Here is a 21330-nt window from a genome sequence, read left to right on the forward strand (position 1 = left end):
GGCGGGGCGGGGCCTCTGGCTCCGTCAAGGCCTCGCTGGGTCCGCGGTTTGCTCCGGCCGCACCGGCCGGCCGTCTCGGAAGTGCGGCCGCACCGCCTGGGAGTGAGGCCCTGCGCCGGCTTCCCTGGCTGAGCAGGCCCCGAGGGACGACTCACCCGGACTCGAGCGGGGAGCGGGGCCGCCGTGGGACCGGCGCAAGGCGGGGAAAAGCCAGGGCCCGGGGGAGTGGCCGGACGGTCAAGGTGAACACGCCGGCCCACATCTTTTTGTAATGGGCATATTCGTGAAGAGTTCACGGTTTGCTAGATTCTACCGCCGCCACCCTGAGTGAGGAAGTTAATCTAGACTCTCCCTTTGAACTTTCTTGCAAGTCCTTGGGCAGGCGTGTGGCGACCGCCGTGCCCTCCCGCCGCGATGACCGGTGGCGCGAGGTGAACATTTCAGCTACCCTGCTGTTGAGATGTCGTTTCGCACGTTCATGGCTAGCTCCCGGGAGCGCGAGTGACTTCTTAACCTCTATTTTCCAAAAAGAACCCCAGAGACAGCGTTTTGGGTGTCGCTGCTGAGCGACAGGTCAGGAAAGGGGATCCAGGCTCAGCAAGAGATGGCGCGGACGTCCAGGTCCTGTCAAACCTGGAGGAGGGAGGCAGTGCCCGGCAAGGCCGCCTGTGCTCCTGCTCCCAGGGCGGGTTTCAAGCAGGACAGGAGGTGCGGGGAGCGGCGCCCCCTCCACTGGTGCTTTCTGCTGGAAACAAGGACCTCCAGCCAGAGGGAGCTTTTCAACACTTTTAACTGTATTTCCGGGGAATCGTCTCATAGCCCTGAACCTTGGTTTTCACCTGTATGGAGACCTAATTTCCAGGCTGCTTCTTCCAGGTCACTTTTGGATGTACTGCACTGACAGTAATACTTTCTGCTCCCAGTGGCTCTTGTAACTACTGGTGCATTCAGTAACTTTATTAAATTTAAAAAACAGATCCCACTTTTGAAATCCAAACCACCACACAAATAGAACTAGAGTTTGCATGCGGAATGAATATTTTATTACTAGATTATAAAAATAAAATACAAAATAATTTTAAAACAGAACTTAAAACACTGTACAAAGCTTTAATATGATACAAATGGGAAAATTAAATAAATAATTACATTTTTATGTACAGATGGCCTATACAAAAGCACTCCATGTTTCTGCCAATACTCTGAGTCCTTGGTCGCCTGAGCAAAATCGCCCGAAGGGAGCTGCCTGGAGGGAAAGGGACACAGCTTTGGAGGTATTTCAGCAGTTTCTCACCTCTCTCATGGAGAGAGAGAAAAGTGGAAGTATGAAAGTCCTCTAATTGTTTTTTTTTTAACGAAAGAATTCTTTCAGTTTATGGTTGAATCTGATTTAACAGCTGCCCAAAGCTTTTAACTTTCAAGATTTATATTTACTTCAAAACTGATTCCCCCTCACCTTCCTCTTTTTTCCTGACAGCTGGGAACTTCTAATAACCCAATGAAATAGGCGCTGGCTATTTTAGGAAAGGAGCCAGAGGGAAGACCAGGGCTGGGGATCAGGGAGAAGCAAGGGAGGCTCAAGCCTTAGTCATCTGATCTCTTTACTCAGTCCCCACATCCAAAGCCTGAAGTGGCCCACTGCTGTCATTTCTTTTATCTTCTTATCTTTGTATTTCTAAAAGCTTTTTATCTTGGTGAGCTAATTTATCTGATGAACAGTTTAAAAAGAAGATTGAGATGAAAGTCCCAATGCTTTCCCCTCCCTGGGTAGCTCCCTAAGGTCAACCACAAACAAGCTGTGGTAGACTTGTTTATTCCTTTTAGGTGAGTCCAGGTACAGTGTGCTGTTCATGAATTTTTAAGGATTTAAACAATTGTAAGAGGGGGAAAAAAACATCTGGCAGAGCTAATGTATATTAAAACTTAGTTTACTCAGTTTTAGGTAAGTGAACACTTATGTACACAATATGAAACAATATTAAACTATTTAAAAGACAAAGTTCCTATCCACCATTTGTGTAAAATTATGTTGTTTGCGAATTTGATAGTCACATGGGCTCAAAGATCTGCCTCATCCAATGCTGCTGTCTAGGACAAGGGACCCAGGAGCCCTGGCCCTGAGTATCTGGAACACAGGTCAGCATCATCAGCGTACACAGAGCCCTCACTATCACTTTCAATTAAAGAGGAGGCAGGAACCTGTTAAGGTGCACAGGGCAATGAAAGGAAAGGCTTCACTTCTTTTCCATGGCTCCTCAAGACCAGGATCTAGCAAAGTCTAAAGAAATAATAGAATCATTACAAAGTAAAAATTTTTATTATCAGTTTTGAGATTGTATTGAATCTCTACCTGATCCTTGATCCTGATCTTGTCACATAGATCCAAATTTGTTCCAGGGAAATAACTGAACTTTAAGCTTACCTATTTTGAAGGCAGGAACAGAAGTGGAAAAATGTATTGATGGGTCAAGACTTTAAGGTCATCTATCCATGTCCAGCCAGGGATTACTCAGGGAGCAAAGTGTGCAGCATCCAAATTCCCCTGTACAGGGAGAGATCTTTGTCCCATGTCCTGGATCTACCTTAAGAACTACAGATTTCCCAGATATCTCCTGCAGTTCTCCCTGGCAGTGTTGGACAACAGATTTTGAAAGTTCCTGAGATTATTTGGCTTAAATTTCTCCTAATTTCAGATGGATGGCCACAATATTAAGGATCCCCAATGGGGACCAGCACTGTGGCACAGCAGGTTAAAGCCCTGGCCTGAAGCGCTGGCATCCCATAGGGGTGCCAGTTCTAGTCCCGGCTGCTCCTCTTCTGATCCAGCTCTCTGCTGTGGCCTGGGAAAGCAGTGGAAGATGGCCCAAGTCCTTGGGCCCCTGAACCCGCATGGAGGACCTGGAAGAAGCTCCTGGCTCCTGGCTTCGGATTGGCGTAGCTCTGGCCGTTGCGGCCATCTGGGGAGTGAACCAGCGGATGGAAGACCTCTCTCTGTCTCTACCTCTGTCTGTAGCTCTGTCTTTCAAATAAATAAGATAAATCTTAAAAAAAAAAAAAAAAAAAAAAAAAGATTCCCAATGACAGGAGTTTCTGCCCTACTTCCACATCTTCAAGGAACACACCCAGGTATTACTGGATGAGGACCTGGGATTTTCCATGCATTCCACCCTCGTATATGGTCTGAAGACTAGAACTGCCTCTAGTTTCCAAGTTATGGTATTAATAAATATGCACCTGTGGTTTCTACACTTCAGTATATGTTGACATGTAAGGATGATCATAGTAGTTACATGCCTTAATCTGTAATGCTTTTTGTGTTAAGTCATGGAGATAAGCAGTTTTTCTGCCAATACACTGTCTTTAGCACCAAACTCAAGAAAGTTGTCAACCACTGTCGCCTACGTAATACAGATGTTAACACATTCCTCCCCTTAGGCAAAATCCCCACACATCTATGGTAAATGCACACAACAGAAATAAGATTTTAAAAGGGTGAACACAAACAACTTAATTTCAAAATTGACATGACAGAAAAAATGGTTCACTAAGATATGCCATGTTTTGAGAGAGAGATAAAAGAATGAAGTTTTTAAAATATGAAAAACTTTGCTCTCCAAGGCTAAATCTAGACTTATCTACAAATATATTTTCAAATAGCCAGGGTAAGATGCATTTTTTCCCTAAGCCTCTGAAGTTCTGAATTCTAGAGCCTGGTTCTCCTATCACCAGTTCCTAATGTTAATTAGGAACACAGGATCATCTGTTCTTGGGGGAATAAAAGCATCTGTTTTTAATTCAAAGCTTATTTGGTATAGAAAAACTAATTATGGTTTTAACTATCTGTGTCTGGGTTTATAAAACATGCACCAATGTACACTTTTTCCTTGTGGACTGACGGCAACCATACACAGACTAGCATAAAAATCTGTGGCCTGGAAGGAACCTCTGATGACTACTCTGGACCCCGAGTTCCCATAGCGGCGAGGAGCTCAGCATAGATACTGCCCACCTAGAACACTGAGTAGTCAGCAACGGAGAGTTATTTAGTATTTTTAAGAAAATAATGTAAAGTAGATAATGACTATAGTGGGTCTCAATTTTGCTACTTATTTAGGACTTGAATAACTTGGCAACTTTTACAAAAAAACATTCACTTCATAACATGCAACTTAAAAACCAGGATATGTAACAATGCCACTGTCAGCAAGGCCAGCTTGCATAAGAGAGTTGAGAATGAGAGTGCCTGCCTGCCTAAGGCTTTATATTCAAAGATACTTATAATCTGTTGTAAGGTTAAATTTGATATGACCCAATTTTCTTTTTTTGTTCACCATACATTAAAGTGTAAAAGAGGTTACTATGTGGGATTTTAATATTTCACCCAGTTGATAGACTCTGGAGATTTGGCAGCATACATCAGGAGAAGCACTAGCTAACGGAACTCAGCTGTTGTTAATTCTGCCTTCCACTCCAAGTAATTGCAGGGACTGGACAAGACAGGGCAGAGGTGAATGTGATGAGGTAAGCTGCCATTCTGTAGTGACAGGAGAAACCAGGAGGTACTTTGATCTTCAAAACATAATCTTCATTTTGCCCCATGCTACTTTTATTATAATTTGGTTTAATTTTGGCTATATCCCTCATCTTAGGTAAAATAACCAAACCCATTTAAAATTATCTGGATGATCTATGTCACTGTAATCTGAAATATGCCATCACTAAAAAAGAAACAAAAATAAAGAACTAAAACAAAAATTAAATACCTCAGTCTTTGTATCATACTTTAGGATAAAAACAAAAATCCAAGGGTCAAAAGTGCTTGCTTAGGGCTGCTGACTTATATTTTTAGCCTGAGAGACAGCCAACACTGAAAAGCACTAACAATGCTTTTAAAAACCATAAAGTAAATCCCTATACAGGATAGTATCGTTAAGGGGATATACTGATATATAGATATAATTTGTTTCTTTTGAAACTATCAGAGCAGAAACATCTTTGGTTAACTCTTTCCTCTACATGCAAAATAAAATATTCTTACACAATGAGGTGGTTTGTCTCTGGATCTTCATGAGTTTGTCAGTGCAATTCAATAAGGGAACAACACAGTGAAAGGGTGGGAAGAAAAATGGAAAGGAGAGGAAACATTCATTGGCATGTTGTCATCACTGTCTGCAGAAAAATACCCATTAGAAATAAACACATTCCACACTAACAGCTTCATCAGCTTTTCCAGTGGTTACTACTAGGCACGTTTCTGCCCAGAGGAGTCACAATTTAAAGCAGCTACATTTAGCACAATTAAGCTATGACCACAGAAAAAAGATAATTTCTTAATTAGTTCCCAATCCCACCCCCCAACAAGATAAAAGTGAGGTGAAACAGGAGAGTAAGATGGCATTTTTAAAAAGAAAAGTTTAAAAAAATCAATTTATGTCAAGACCCATGATTATATCCCAGTTCACCCACTCTAGCCTTAAAGATAGAACAACGTGATTAACATGATGGATCTTTGAACCAGTATTACAAGCATATTCCAGGGATTCTTCACCCTAGTCAAATCTTTTTTAAATGAAATTTAACCCATCTTGGCTTGTTAGAGTCTGCCAACCCTTGCACTATGCACAGGGACGGCAAGAAGAATTTGAGGTGTCATATGCCAAGAATATTTTTAGAAAATGAAGATAGGCAAGGCCCAAGTGTACACGAGGCACACAATAGAAAAGGAATTTCACCATCTGTGGTCTTGAAATTACAAATGGAGAATGAGAAATAATGAGTTTATATAAGCATATGTCTCTCTATATTTATAAATATTTATATAATTTACCATGAAGACATGCAAGTAGTGTTACAGCAGCTATTATACAATATAATACAGAAGGATTGGTCTTTCAATATTACAGTTGCTTTAGATAAACAGCAAATATGTCTTATCTATTGCATTCCTCTGTAGTGCTTGAAACTGGAGAGAATTTAAGATTCCACATTAAGCTATGTTTCTGATGAGAGACCTTATATGCCTCAATAGTGTTTGTAGTTTATTTTTTAAAAAGTTAACACAGATAAAGAGAACAAGGATAGTTCAGTGCAGCTTCAGGGCAGCTTTGATGCAGCATTAGAATAGGTTCACATGGTGAGGAAATAATTTCTTCCTTTTTTTTGTTTTCCAATTCAACCATAGTAGGTTTGGCAGCAAAGACAAGGTCAAAGAAAAGCACAGATGTTTGCTAGAAGGCAAATTTCAACAGCAAGCAGGCCAATTTACCTGACCTTAATAAGGTCTGTACAACACAAACACCTAGAGAGCAGAAAGGAGCCCATTTTAAAAGTCTAGTATGCTTTAATTTTGCCTGATTTCTATTAGCAGAAGAGTGACATTAGAATAAATATGATTCTCCTTATAGCTTCATAACTTGAGATTACATGGAAATCAGGCCAAGAAGCCCAACTACTGAACAAAAGCAAAGGAGAAGCAGGTAATAAAACATTAAAAGAAAAAATATTTAGCCTACATTTATTTCCCCAGATACTCATTCCTTATTGGTGAAATGTATAAAATACAAAGTACAAGGATTATAAACCTCAATAACATACTTAATTTCTTTTTATTTTCCTTTCTAAATCTCTAAAAGCATAAAGTCACATTCCAAAGCATGTGCTTCCCTGTTATCCTTAGAGGTTGGTAGTAGAAATAGCTGGTACCTGGGAGACTGAAGGAAGCAGTCTGCTCTGGTCACTTTTCCTTCCACAGGGAGGAAACTGTTCAGGGAGAAAGAGGGCCCCTCTATCTTGAAGGATTGTCACCTGACTCTTGATCCCTCTCTCTCCAAACCCTAAAGCCTGCAAAGTAGTTCTAGTTAAACTTTTCTTTCCTTTACCTAAGTTTCTCAGTTATTTTTCACAATAAAGGTGTACTGGGTAAATAACTGTTGTGCCAATGAAAGATACTGGGGGACTAAAAAAGGTAAATAGATTTGAAATTATCAGCATGTGTGCTAAATCCCTATTGGGATGCACTGTTAAAATAAGCAAATCTGGGTCAGGAGAGAAGCACTAGCTTTTTTAAAAAAATGTGAAATCCAAGGAGGGTATCAGGAATGAGGCAAAGTAAAGGTGTGGATTCTCACACACTAAAAAGACACACAAGCCAAATATTCAGGAGTGTGCTTCCCTGGCAACAGGCTTCCTGCATACTGTAGTATCCGAGTAATGACTCTCTTAGGTTAGGAAATTTTGAATGAAAATATCAACAAGAAGTTTCACTTCTGCTATATAATCTTTGAGCAGAAGCTTAAAAAATTAGGTGAAACCCCTTAAAATTCCATTCTGTCTCCTCTCAACTCTTGTTTCAAAGACAGCTATAAAATGTGAGCTCATTTAATGAGTTTCCTCCCCCTTAGACTTTGCTGGATTGTCCCTTCCATACAAAGGCATTGATTCTTGATCTGCTTGCTGCCTGCCTTAGGTCATTCCATATATTTATGTCTTCTTATAAATAACTGATCGTGTTACTTTCTTTTGCAAAAGATCAACACTGGTTTTTTTAAATAGACAGTACAGAGACATACATGCATCAGGTTTAGGAGGAAGATCTCACACCTTTCCAAGAGATGCAGCTTGGCTCCTATCTGCTGAGTTTACTGGCTGGCTTACTCTTTCCTGGAGGGGTTTTAGTGCTGGCCGAGTGGTGATGGAGGCTGCCGGATCCTTTCAGGCCATTCTTGCTGGGTTTGCAATGCTCCTGTTGGCAGGACCTCCTAGAGGAGGAGGATCCTGAGTGGCTAGGAGGTGACTTGCTTCTCCCCAGATGTGGGGATGAACTCCTCTGGTCATGGTGGGGCCGTCCAGCCCTAGACGGTGAGGAACTAGACGTGCGAGGCAAGGATGAGCTTCGAGGAGAGGCACTGGGACTCCTACGAGGGACAACTGGACTCTTGGGTGGTGTTTTTGGATTGTGAGGAGATCCTGGACTCTTGCACTGAGTAGTGCTCCGGGGTTTTTGAGATCCATTTTGAAGAATTTGAGCCAGGCGGGAGAAAAGGTCAGAGTCAGAGTTACTACTCCCTAGGACTCTGTATCTGCGCAGCCTTGAAAGAACAGACAAGAATTATTCTCATTTTAAGTCATTTCAAGTATCTTGAAAAGTCACTATGTCCCAATCATAATATGCATGATGTGTGAAAAAAAAATGAGAGGACATACTAACAGGACCCAGAATTAATCTTTCACACACTAGTTATATGAGCTTAGGCAAATTATGTAACTTCTCCTGGCTTTCACTAGGAATAGTTTCTTTCTCACAGGATCACTCAATAGACCAAATGCAGTAACTCAGCACTTAACTAATGGCGGTTCCCTTCCTTGTATGACAGGTTTGCTCTTCCAATTTTAGTATTAACTTAATGAATATGCTCTAGCATGCTGAGAGAAAGAAAACATAAGGCTGTTAGGACAGGAATTTTACAAATATTAAACCTCTCAATATAAGTTTGCAACATGAACTACACTCACCAACAATAGGAGCTACAGATAAAAGTGTATTTAGATTTCATTTAATAATTTTAAAAACAAAAGAGTAGTTACAGATTTCTCTGGACCTCAGTTTCTGCTCCTCAGTAGCCTGGGACTCAGGAGGGGGTGGGTGAGGGCTGACAGTACCCCCTTCCTAGCAACTGAGCTTGTGCTAAAGAATATTCATATGAATAGTAGTGTCTTCTCTGCCTTAACTGTATTTCTGGCTTTGCCTGGGAATCAAATAAAATGGCATTTATAAAGGTGTTCCGTAAATGACAAAGCACCCTACAAAAAGACTTTGGGAATTATAATTAATAATGTGGTAAATAAAACTATGGTAATTGAAAATATACAACAAAGAAATACAAGCAAACAAATAGAAGACAGCATTAAATCCAAAGTGTCCCCATGTTTCTGTGGGAAATATATATTGCGAGAGCACTATTTGGAAAAAAAAAAAAACTTCACACCATATAAAATAAACTTCCAATGAATTAAAAATCTATACACAACATATAAAATGTTATAGTAATGATAGAAATCATAAAAGAAATTCAGTTACATGAACACTAAACTTTTCTATCATGCAAAAGGCACCATAACCCCAAGACAAAAAGCAAACAACAGTCTAGGACAAAATATCTTCAGGGATAGGTATTTGCTCCAGTTCCATATCAGAGTGCCTTGGTTTGAGTGTAGGCTCTGATCCAAATTCCAGCTTCCTGCTAATGTTCATTCTGGGTAGCAGCAAACAATGGCTCAAGTAGTTGGGATCCTACCAACATGTAGGAGACCTGGACTGAGTTCTTGGCTCCCAAGCTTTAATTCAGCCATTGGAGGAACTTGGAGGAGTGAACAAGCAGATAGCACCTCCCTCTCCCTCCCTGCCTCTCAAATAAATAAATAATTTAAATATTCAATATATTTTGCAGACAAAGGGATTAACAATTAAGAAAAACAGCCTATTTGAGTGATATAAACAGAGCAAACAACTCATAAGAGCAGCGCCAATAAAAACACAGTTAAAAATGTTGGTTTGTGAATAATCAGATACAAATTAAAATAAAAAGATAAACTGCAGGCCGGTGCTATAGCTTAGTGGGTGAATCCGCCACCTGCAATGCTGGCATCCTCTATGGGCACCGGTTCGAGTCCTGGCTGCTCTACTTCCAATCCAGCTCCCTGATATGGTCTGGAAAAGCAGTAGAAGATCCAAGTCCTTGGGCCCCTACACCCACATGGGAGACCTGGAATAAGCTCTTGGCTCCTGGCTTTGGATTGGTACAGCTCTGGCCGTTGTGGCCTTCTGGGGAGTGAACCAGCAGATGGATTTTCTCTCTCTCTCTCTCTCTCTCTCTCTCTCCCTCTCTCTCTCCCTCTCCCTCTCTCTCTCTCCCCCCCCCCCCGCCTCTCTGCCTCTGCCTCTCTGCCTCTGCTTCTCTATACCTTTGCCTTTCAAATAAACAAATCAACAAATCTTAAAAAAATAAAATAAAAAGATAAGCTGACCCCAATCCCATCCAATTTTAAGTGATTTGGGTTAAGCATCCCTAATCTGAGCATCTGAAGTCTAAAATGCTCCAAAACTGAAACTTTTTGAGCATGATACCACAAGTGAGAAATTCTAAACCAAAGAACTCTGTGTCATGTACAAAATTATTCAAAATACAGCATAAAATTACGTTTAGGCTATGTGTATAAGGTGTACATGAAACTTAGTTTAAAAACCTAGAAATAACCAAAATATATATTAATAGGAAAACTATTCAATAATTTTTAGTATATCTGCATATGAGGTATTTTAATTCATTTTTAAAGGCTTATTTATTTTGAAAGAATTACAGAGACAGAGGGAGAGACAGACCTATCTCCCATTTGCTGGTTCACTTTCCAGATACCCTCAATGGCCAGCATTAGGCCAGGTGAAGCCAGTAGCCGGGAGCTTCATCTGAGTCTCCCACATGGTGGTAGAAGCCCAAACACTTGGAGGCCATCTTCCACTGCTTTTCCCAGGCCATTGGCTGCTGGATCGGAAGCGGAGCAGCAGGGACACAAACTGGCACCCATATGGGATTCTACTGGTGCAGGCGGTGGCTTTACCTGCCACATCACGAAGTGGGCACCACATGAAGCATTTTTAAAAGAATGAGATAGAAATACTCGTACCAATATGGCCAGATAATTGAGATATAATAAGTAAAAAGAGCCACATGTAGACTAATATTATCTGATTGTTATTAAAAGAAAAAAATTCCTAACACTGTATGTGTGTGTGTATATATATATATATGTATATATATATATTTGAGAAGGGATATGAAAGTGGCTTTACTTTATATATTTCTTTTTTAAAAAAGATTTATTTTTTATTTATATGAAAGGTAGAGTTACAGAAAGAGTAGGAGAGACAGAGAGAGAGATTTTCCATCCACTGGTTCTCTTCCCAAAAGGCTGCAATGGGGCTAGGCCAGGCCAAAGCTTCTTCCAGGTCTCCCACATGGTTGCAGGGGCCCAAGTACTTGAGCCATTTTCCACTGCTTTCCCAAGCACATTATCAGGGAGGTAGATCTTAAGTGGAGCATCCAGGTCTCAAACTGGAGCCCACATGGGATGCCAGCATCACAGGCAGAAGCTTAACCTGCTATGACACAATGCTGGCCCCACTTTACATATTTCTGTATTACTTAAAATTTTTTCAAGAAATTAGTTATTTTTGTAATTTGAAAATACCAACAAAGATTTTTCAAAAGACTTGATTATTTATTTGAAAGGCAGAGATACAGAGAGAGAAGGGTGGGGAGAGAGAGAGAGAAAGAGAGAGAGGGAGAGAGAGAATGAGAATGATTCTTCCGTCCACTGATTCACTCCCTCAAATGGCCATGTGGCAGGGCCTGGGCTAGGCCAAAGTCAGGAGCCAGAATTTCTTCTGGATCTCCCACATGGGTACACAAGCCCAAGTACTTGGGCCATCTTCCATTGCTTTCCCAGGTTCATTAGCAGGAAGCTGGATGGGAAGTGGAGCAGCTGGGACTTGAAACAGCACCCATATGGGATGCAGCACTGCAGGGAGCGGCTTTACCAGCTTTGCCACAGTGCCAACCACCCAGTAAAGAATTTTTAAGGTATGATATAGTAACCAGCTCATTAATATGGTTATAGGCAGAAATTGTAAGTACTTCCCATATCTTCAATACCAGGAATTTGTCTCCCCATCTAAACACAATTGGACTGGCAGAATCTGTGTGATGTAACTATTTTGAACATCTATAGAGTCTATTAAAGGCTTGCAAGTTCCAGCAGAAGGCTTGGACTTAATTTTGGAAAATTTCAGATTTGAACACAGCAGCAGCTATACCCATTCCCACACTATCAGCCCATGGCAGACAGCTGTGCACTTGTTCCCGGAGCAACTCGTGTAGAGCCTGCAGGAGACAGGGAGGGTAAAAACATTCCTGTGCTCCCATTAAAGATCTGTGCTCTGATCGCTCACTGCTGCTTCTGATTACAGAGGGACAGAGAGGGAGGCAGTCATTCTTAAATCTTCCATGTTGCAAGCCTCTTCTCAGACTGAGGTAATTTCCAGGGGATTTAAATAGCCAGTGCCCTTTTTTCTCCCCTACATTCTTCTTTCCCCTTCTGGAAGCCATACATTACAGTAGGACATCCAAAAGCAACCACATGCACAGGGGAAATTAGAGTCACTACACCGGACTAGGAGGGGAGGTGGGGAGTTGTGGCACAATGGTTTAAGCCACTAATGCAGTTCAAGTCCTGGCTGCCCCACTTCTGATCCAGCTCCCTACTAATAAATCTGGGAAGGTAGTGGAATTTGGCCTAGGTACTTGGGCCTCTGCTACCCACATGGGAGACCAAGATGGAGTTCCAGGTAAAATAAATGAAATGAAATGGAATGAGGGGCTGGTGCTGTGGGTAAAGCTGCCACCTACAGTGCTGGCATCCCATATGGGCACCGGTTCGAGTCCCGGCTGCTACACTTCCGATCCAGCTCTCTGCTATGGCCTGGGAAAGCAATAGAGATGGCTTAAGTCCTTGGGCTCCTACACCCGTGTGGGAGACCCGGAAGAAGCTCCAGGTTCCTGGCTTCGGATTGGTGCAGCTCTGGCTGTTGTAGCCAATTGGGAAGTGAACCAACGGATGTAGGACCTCTCTCTCTCTCTGCCTCTTCTTCTCTCTGTGTTAACTCTGACTTTCAAATAAATAAATAAATCTTAAAAAAAAAAAAAAAGAAATGGAATGGAATGAAATGAAATGAAGGAAGCCACCACACCTACCTTAGGAAAGGCACAGGCTCAGAAAAGACCTGAGAAGATCTTAAGCTTACACTTACAGGCTGGACCTCAGCAAAGACAGCCTATAACCATCCAACAAATCAACACAGAATATCCTAGCAGAAGGGAGAAATCTGAAATCTGATTTAGAGTTTTATTATTCGATTCAATGATCCAGATTTCAATTAAAAAAAAAAAAAAACGAGAGAAAATAAAAAGCCCAAAGAAATAGGATGGTATGGTCTATTCAAACAGAGATAAAAAGAAATTGTACCTGAGAAACAACTGTTGGCAGATTTACTAGACAAGCACTTTAAAATAGCTGTCTTAAAGATGTTCAAAGAACTCAAAGACATGGAGAAAATTAAGAAAACAATATACAAACAAAATGGAAATACCAATAAAGATATAGAAAACCTATAAAGAAACTTAAAAGACATTTTGGAACTGCAAAGTATAATCACTGAAATGAAAAATTCACTAGGAGGATTCAAACACATATTTAAGCAGGCAGAAGAATCAGCAAACTTCAAGATTAAGATGTGGCACAGTGGGTTAACGCCCTGGCCTGAAGCGCTGGCATCCCATATGGGCGTCGGTTTGAGTCCCAGCTGCTCCATTTCTGATCCAGCTCTTTGTTACCGCCTGGGAAAGCAGTAGAAGATGGCCCAAGCCCTTGGGGCCCCTGCACCCACGTGGGAGACCTGGCTTCAGATTGGCACAGCTTCTGCCATAGCAGCCAACTGGGGAATGAACCACTGGATGGAAGACTTTTCTCTCTTTTGGTAACTCTTTCTAATAAATAAATCTTTAAAAAATTTTTACAAAAGATAATGGGAATCATTGAGTCAGAGGTACAGAAAGAGAAAATATTAAAAGGAATATGTTGGTTTCAGAGGTTGCCTATGGGTTTGCATGGTCTTTGTGACATTCAACAACCATGGCATAGTATGACAGGGCCAAAACTCGCAGAAAGTGAAGGTGCAACCATGAACCTCATCTTAAGCTACTTGTATCCCAGACCCTGGTGTAGCTCTATGATTAAGAGAATATGTGGATAAAGGGCTATATCACTAATTTTGATGAGTTCATAAAACTTATATTTGATGACACATGAGAGAGTCACTCTAAAACGAAGTCAAGAAACAACTAGATCAGATCACACTAAAAGGAGATAATACTACTATGCTATAAAGTTTCTCCAACTAGGGGTGGGCACTGTGGCACAGCAGATTAAGCTGCCACTTAGGATGCCCACATCCCATAACAGTGTGCCTGGAATCAAGTCCTGCCTCTCCTTCTGATCTAGCTTTTGCTAATGCATCTGAGAGGTAGCAGATGATGGTCCAAAGTACTTGGGTTCCTGTCACCAACATGGGAGAGCTGGATGAGTTCTTAGCGCCTGGCTTCAGCCTGGCCAACTCTGAGTTACCGCAGGCCTTCGGGGAGTAAACCAGTGGATGGATGATCTCCCTGTCTCTGTCACTCTGTCTTTCAAATAAATAAATAAGTAAGTAAATAAATAAATAAATAAATAAAGTGTAAGTATCTTTAACAAGAAATGACCAATGGAGTAAAAAATTGTTGAGAAGGCAATAGTTTTTTTAAGGTATTTTATTTATTTATTTTAATAGGCAGAGTTAGACAGAGAGAGACAGAGAGAAAGGTCTTCCTTTTCCGTTGGTTCACCCCCCAAATGGCTGCTATGGCCGGCGCGCTGCTACGATCTGCAGCCAGGAGCCAGGTGCTTCCTCCTGGTCTCCCACACGGGTGCAGGCCCAAGCACTTGGGTCATCCTCCACTGCCTTCCCAGGCCACAGCAGAGAGCTGGACTGGAAGAGGAGCAACTAGGACAGAATCCAGCACCCCAACAGGGACTAGAACCCAGGGTGCCAGTGCTGCAGGCAGAGGATTAGCCAAGTGAGCCGTAGCACCGGCCAAAATGTTTTGATTACCCTATGTTATTAGCAGAGGTCAATAAACACTGTGGATTTTTATTAAAAAGAAAAAAGAGGGGATGGTGCTGTGGCGCAGTGGGTTAACACCCTGGCCTGAAGCGCCAACATCCCATATGGGCACCAGTTTGAGACCTGGCTGGTCCACTTCCTATCCAGCTCTCTGATATGGCCTGTGAAAGCAGTCCTTGGGCCCTTGCACCCGCCTGGGAGACCCAGAAGAAGCTCCTGGCTCCGGATCGGCACAGCTTCTGCCGTAGCGGCCAATTGGGGAGTGAACCATCAAATGGAAGACCTTTCTCTCTCCCTTTGCCTCTCCTTCTCTCTGTGTAACTCTGACTTTAAAATAAATAAATAAATCTTAAAAAAAAAAAAAAAGAAAGAAAACAGAGTAGAGGACCATCAAGAACTAATGTATTTACTGTGAGAATTCCAGAAGGAGAGAAAAGAAAAAAGCAGTGAGAATATTTGAAGAAATAATGGGAAAATTTCCCAAATTTAATGAAAGACATGAATACAAAATATTTAAGATCTGAATGAACTCCAAGTAGGATGATCTTAAAGAGCCCAACACTAAGACATACTATAATCAAATTATCAAAAGACAGAGAATCTTAAGAGCAGCAGGAAAGAGGCAACTCATCATATACAAGGGATCCTCAATAAGGTGATGGGAAGATTCCTTATCAGAAACTTCAGAGGTAAGAAGGAAGCAGGTTAACATAGTTGAAATGCTAAAAAATGAAACAGCCAATAAAGATTCTTCTATCTGGAAAACCTGTTCTTGAAAAGAAAGAAAGAAATTAAGACATTTCCAGATAAAAGATCAGGGAGTTTCTAAACACTAGACCTGCCCTGTAAGAAATGCTAATGGAACACTTGCAGCTTGAAATAAAAAAATAAAATAAAACACTAGACAATAACTTGAAGCCATATGAAAAAATAAAGATGTCAGAAGAGCTGGCTAAATGGGCAATTATAACAGCTAGTGCTAGGGCGACACTATGGCACAGAAGGTTAAGTTGCTGCCTGCAACTCTGGCATCTTATATGAGTCCTGGTTCAAGACTCCTGCTTTTGGCTTGACCCAGCCCTGGATCTTGCAGCCATTTGGGGAGTGAACCAATGGATAGACAGAAGAGTTCTGTCTCTGTCTATACTTCCCTTTCCCTCTCTCTGTAACTCTGCTTTTCAAACTAATAAATCTTTTTTTAAAAAAAGCTAGTGTTGCTGTAACAACAGGTTGTAAGTTCACTTTTCTCCATGATTTTTAAAAAAGATTTACTTATGGGGCTGGCATTGTGGCATAGCGGGTAAAGCCTCTGCCTGCAGTACCAGTATCCCATATGGGTGCCATCCCATATGGCTGTTCCATTTTTGATCCAGCTCTCTGCTAATGGCCTCGTAAAACAGTGGAAGATGACCCAAGTGATTGGGCCTCTGCACCCACGTGGGAGACCTGGAAGAAGCTCCTGGCTCCTGGCTTTGGATTGGCACAGCTCTTGCTGCAGTTACCATTTGGGGATTGAATCACTGGATGGAAGATTTCTCTCTCTGCCTCTACCCCTCTGTAACTCTACCTTTCAAATAAACAATTTTTAAAAATTTGTTTGTTTATTTGAGAGGCAGAGTTACAGAGAGAGGGAGAGAGTCTTCCATCCATTGGTTCACTCCCCAAATGGCTGCAACGGCCAGGACTGGGCCGAAAAAGCCAGGATCAGGAGCTTCTTCCAGCTCTCCCACATGGATGCAGGGATCCAATCACTTTGGTCATCTTCCACTGCCTTCCCAGGCCATGAGCAGGGAGCTGGATTGGAAGTGGAGCAGCCAGGACTCGAACTGGTGCCTGTACGGGAAGCCAGTGCCACAGGCAGACTCAATCTACTACGCCACAGTGCTGGCCCAAGTTTTCTCTATGATTTAAGAGATAATACTGTCTTTTAAAAAATTATTAGTCTAGGAGTTAAGCTGCTGATTGCAATGCCAGCATCCTATATGAGCACTCCTTAAATTCCTGGCTTCTCCACTTTCAATCCAACTCTCTGTTAACATGCCTGGGAAAGCCGCAGAAGATAGCTCAAGTACTTGGGCCTCTGAACCCATGTGGACACCCAGATGGAGTTTCAGGCTCCTGGTTTTGGCCTGGCCCAGCCACAGCCATCGTGGCCACCTGGGAAATGAACCAGTAAGATGGAAGATCTATTTCTTTCTTTACTTCACTCTCTGTATCTCTGCCTTTCAAATAAACAAATATTTTTTTTTAAATTATTAATCTAAAAGCTAGCGTTTTTAAACTTTGGTTTCTAAGTCCACATTTTGTTTTCTATATAACATTAAAGTAGTACATTTTAAAAATTATTAGTTTATGTTCTCAGAAAACATACAAAGCTACAATTTTATGACAAGAACTAAAAGCAGTGGAGAGAGAGAGCATTAAAGGACTAGAGTTTTAATATATTATTGAAGATAAGGTATTATAAACCCAAGTTAGAGTGTGAGAACTTTAGGGAATAAAATCTAATACCCAGGAACAACAAATAAAATAGCTATGGAATACACATAAAATGAAATGAGAAAAAGATTTAAATGTTTAAATGTTTCACTACAGAAAGTCAACTGAGGAGCCAGCACCGTGGTGCAATAAGTTAATCCTCTGCCTGTGGCATCAGCATCCCATATGGGTACCAGTTCTAGTCCCATCTGCCCCACTTCCAATCCAGTTCTCTGTTGTGGCCTAGGAAAGTAGTAGAAGATGGCCTAAGTCTTTGGGTCCCTGCACCCATGTTGGAGACCTGGAAGAAGCTCCTGGCTCCTGGCTTCAGATCAGATCAGCTCTGGCTGTTGTGGGCATTTGGGGAGTGAACCAATGGAAGGAAGACCTTTCTGTCTCTCCCTCTCACTGTCTGTAACTCTAACTCTTAAATAAAACAAAATTTAAAAAAAGGTCAACTGAACATAAAAGAAGACAGAAATGCAAAAAATGAGGGGTAAAAAGCTGTGTATCATGTAGAAAACAAACTATAAAGACAGAATTAAATCTCTCCTTATCAATCAACCTTAAAAAGGAAGAAAATTCTAACACAGGCTATAATATGGATGGACCTTGAAGACATTATGCTAAATACAGTATGATTATATCAGTACTTATATGAGGAGGAGGGAGAAACAAGACTTACGCTTAAGGGGTACAGAGTTTCAGTTTTATAAGATGAAAAGACTTCTGAGGATGCATAGTGGTGATGGCTATATAATAAAACTAATGTACTTAATAACTCTGACCTGTACATATAACTTTTAGGTATTTTATTGCAATAAAAAAAGGGGGGGGGGGAACTGGACCAATGTGACCACTTCTACTACACTATGCTGTAACACCTAGGAAAGGCAGGGCAGATTGTAGATGCTCAAAAATAAGCAACAAAACAATGATACCACTGACATAGCACAGTAAAACAGGTACAGAAATAATGTTACATACTGAATATAGGGAGAGTAGACAGCATTACCTGGCTTCCACTCCAGGCCTTGAGGGTGGTTTTCCTGGGGGTGGCCGAGGCAAGAACTGAGATGAAGTTGAGCTATTGACTTGATCTGTGTTGACCCATGAAACTGGCCTTGGAATTTTGCTCTTTCTGGACTGGGAGATGATGGGTGACAGAAAGCTGTCTTCAGCTGACCTACTCAGGTGAGAATCTACTGCCAGTCTTGGAAAGGGAGTGAAGACTTCCTCCTCAGAAAAGGGTGCAGGAACAGTAGCTAGTTTCTCCTCCAGCAATTTCTCAGAGGCACTTGAGAGGTCACCAAGGAAAGACTTGAATTGCCTTTTTTCCACCAGAAGTTTGACCAGGTCTGGCTGATAAGCTTTCTTTTGGAGGAGCTTTTCTTTTGCAGAGACTGGAGAGGATGATTCAAAACTTGAATCTATTTCTTGTGCTAAAACAGGGATTCGGCTGTGTCTGGTTACAAAGGATGACCTAACAACATCCTTACGGGCTGAAGGACCATGTTCATTCTCTGAAACACAATGAAATAATTCTCCATTTCTAGGGGCAATTTTCTCTCTCTTACCATCCTGGTGCAAAAAAGTAGAAAGGTCTTCTTGATGAACCATCAAGTCTTCACTCTTGATGTCATCATCTTTGCCTATTTTGTTTTTATGCCCTGTTGCCACCTGGCCTATCTGTCCTTCATCATGTGGGTCAATGACTGTTGGAGAAGTTTCTGAAGTTCCAATTGCCAGAAGCTTCATTAGCTCATGATTTGTGTCTTGATTTGGCACCACACTAAAAGTCTGTGTCTTTGTCACATCAAGAGGTTCAGTAGTAGCTGAATGATCCCTTTCCACTGTTGCCAAATCTCCTGGGATAGAGGAGATCTCAATACAGTGTTGCCCTTTACTTAACTTTTCATCTTCATTGTCAGATCCTAGAATGCTTTTCTCTTCAGTTTCCCCAGGGAGGTTCTCAGATTCTCTCACATTTAGTCTGTTTTGGTCAAGGTCTTTTGGTCCCAGATCTTGAGATCCGTCACTCTCTCTAATATTGGGTAACAAGTCATGACCAATGTGATCTATTTGAATCCCCAAATCCGTTCTGCTTCCTCCACTGGGAGGTTCACCTTCTGTCACAACCAAGCCAGAGAAATTCTCCTTTGGAGAGTAAAGGTCCACAGTAGGTTCCATGGGCTGAAGATCTTTCTTCTCTGGTTGCTGACCATAGTGAAAGCTTCCTGAAGTTGACTGTGTAGATGCCACAGAAGGTCTAGGAATTGTAATCTGGAGAGGGAAAAGGAAAAAAAAAAATTATGTGGACTATCAGTGGAGATCCATGATTTGTAACACCCCAAATTCCAACTTACAGAGTTGTTGACTACATTTACCCAACTCATAACAATAAGCAAATCTGAACAAAAATGAACAATAATCAAGCTTCTTTACTCAGAGGAACTGTGGAGAAGAGTTTCTAGCCTTTTGCTTAACATGCCCTGTATCCTGGAAGACTGTTTTCCACAGACTACATCATTTGGGCTCCTCTGCTTTCTGATTTCTGGTAGCATACGCCCAATGAGGGCACCAACAGATAATCAGAAATTTGAAGGAAAGAGAAGACTGGGTAATGATTCTCCCTGCTTTCTCACCGAGGGGCTACAGCTTTAGTAGTGGCTACACTCCACCATCCTGGCCACAGCTTCTGTCTTGCGGCTCTTTTCACATAGCTGTGAGTCTCACCATCTTCTGCTAACAACCCACTGCTCTCCCTTTTCAGAACTCATGGTAGGAATGGCTCCCTCTATTGCTGGTCTGTTGACTCTCTACTCACACAACTGTGAAAAGCTCTTTCATTACATTCTCTCCAAGTCACATTGAGTGTGCCTTCTATTTCCTGTCAGAATCCAGATATAGGATTAGAGGAAAAAAATTACTAGCAAATGATTGTTCATCAAAGAACCCCAAATTTTCAGGCATTTTGTGGTTTCTAATAAATTCTACATACCAAATAATGTGAGCAATACTATGTCTTCCTATAAGTAAAAACAAAACATATTTACTAGTGTTTCCTATCCTCTAATATTTATTATTATTATTTTTTTTATTTGACAGGTAAAGTTATAGACAGTGAGAGACAGAGAGAAGGGTCTTCCTTCTGTTGGTTCATTCCCCAAATGGCCGCTATGGCCAGAACTACAGCGATCCAAAGCCAGGAGTCAGGTGCTTCCTCCTGGTTTCTCACGCTGGTACAGGGGCCCAAGCACCCGGGCCATCCTGCCCTCCAGGGCCACAGCAGTATACTCTAATTTTTTAAGAGCAATTCTATAAGTGAAATTCTGTCATCCTTCCAACTAAATTCATTTCAATTCTAAGTGAATAAGATTTAATACTAATAAGAATTTTTTTTTTAATTTTACTTATTTATTTGAGAGCTAGAGTTACAGACAGAGAGAGAAAGAGAGACATAGAGAAAGGTCATCTATCCACTGGTTCACTCCCCAAATGGCCACAACAGCCAGAGCTGAACTGATCTGAAGCCAGGAGCCAGGAGCTTCTTCCAGGTCTCCCACATAGCTGCAGGGGCCCAAGGACTTGGGCTATCTTCTAATGCTTTCCTAGGCCATAGCAGAGAGTTGGATCGGAGGTGGGGCACAGTTGGTGTGTATGACCAACAGAAGACTGCAAAAGTGATTCTAGAAAAGATAGAGGAGGCACGTTCTCACCAATCCTCCCACCCATCTCTTTTTCTCCTCACTCACTGAAAAAGCCAGATATCATGTCAATAATACAAAGGCCCAAATGGTGAAGAACTGAGGCTGCCAACACAGTGATGTGAATGAGCATGGAAATGGTTCTTCCCATTCACACTGACCCTGGCGAACGGCTTCATAGCAACCTCATCAGAACTGTCCAACTAAGCCATCCTACATTCCTAACTGTCTGAAATGTGTGAGATAATGGGGTTGTTTAAAGTTACTAAATTTAGAGCAATTTGTTACACAGACATAGAAAACACAGACAGTATCATTAGTCTCTAATCACATTTATACTGTTTCTAAGGGTACTATTAAAATGAAGAGGTAATG

General features: G+C 41.6%; 1 protein-coding gene and 1 long non-coding RNA gene across 11 annotated transcripts in view; one reads left to right on the forward strand and one right to left on the reverse strand.

Annotated features, from left to right (window-relative positions):
- The first annotated feature begins 37 nt into the window (after positions 1-37).
- Positions 38-1337, forward strand: LOC127483695 (uncharacterized). Its single transcript, XR_007910195.2, has 2 exons — positions 38-242; positions 1164-1337. It is a non-coding gene; the product is annotated as an uncharacterized lncRNA (long non-coding RNA).
- Positions 1021-21330, reverse strand: part of TTBK2 (tau tubulin kinase 2) — a 163891-nt gene continuing 143581 nt past the window's right edge. For 9 of the 10 annotated variants that reach the window (XM_051822031.2, XM_008269118.4, XM_008269122.4 and 6 more), the window contains 2 exons: positions 18264-19531; positions 1021-8087 (listed from right to left, as the gene is read on the reverse strand). In XM_051822031.2, the coding sequence (XP_051677991.1) occupies positions 7625-8087; positions 18264-19531 (1731 nt within the window). In that variant the 3' untranslated portion in view covers positions 1021-7624. The remainder of the gene's footprint in view (positions 8088-18263; positions 19532-21330) is intronic. The other variant, XM_051822032.2, reaches the window with a different exon arrangement.

The sequence above is a fragment of the Oryctolagus cuniculus genome, chromosome 12, assembly GCF_964237555.1.
Source record: "Oryctolagus cuniculus chromosome 12, mOryCun1.1, whole genome shotgun sequence".
Classification (NCBI taxonomy): domain Eukaryota; kingdom Metazoa; phylum Chordata; class Mammalia; order Lagomorpha; family Leporidae; genus Oryctolagus; species Oryctolagus cuniculus.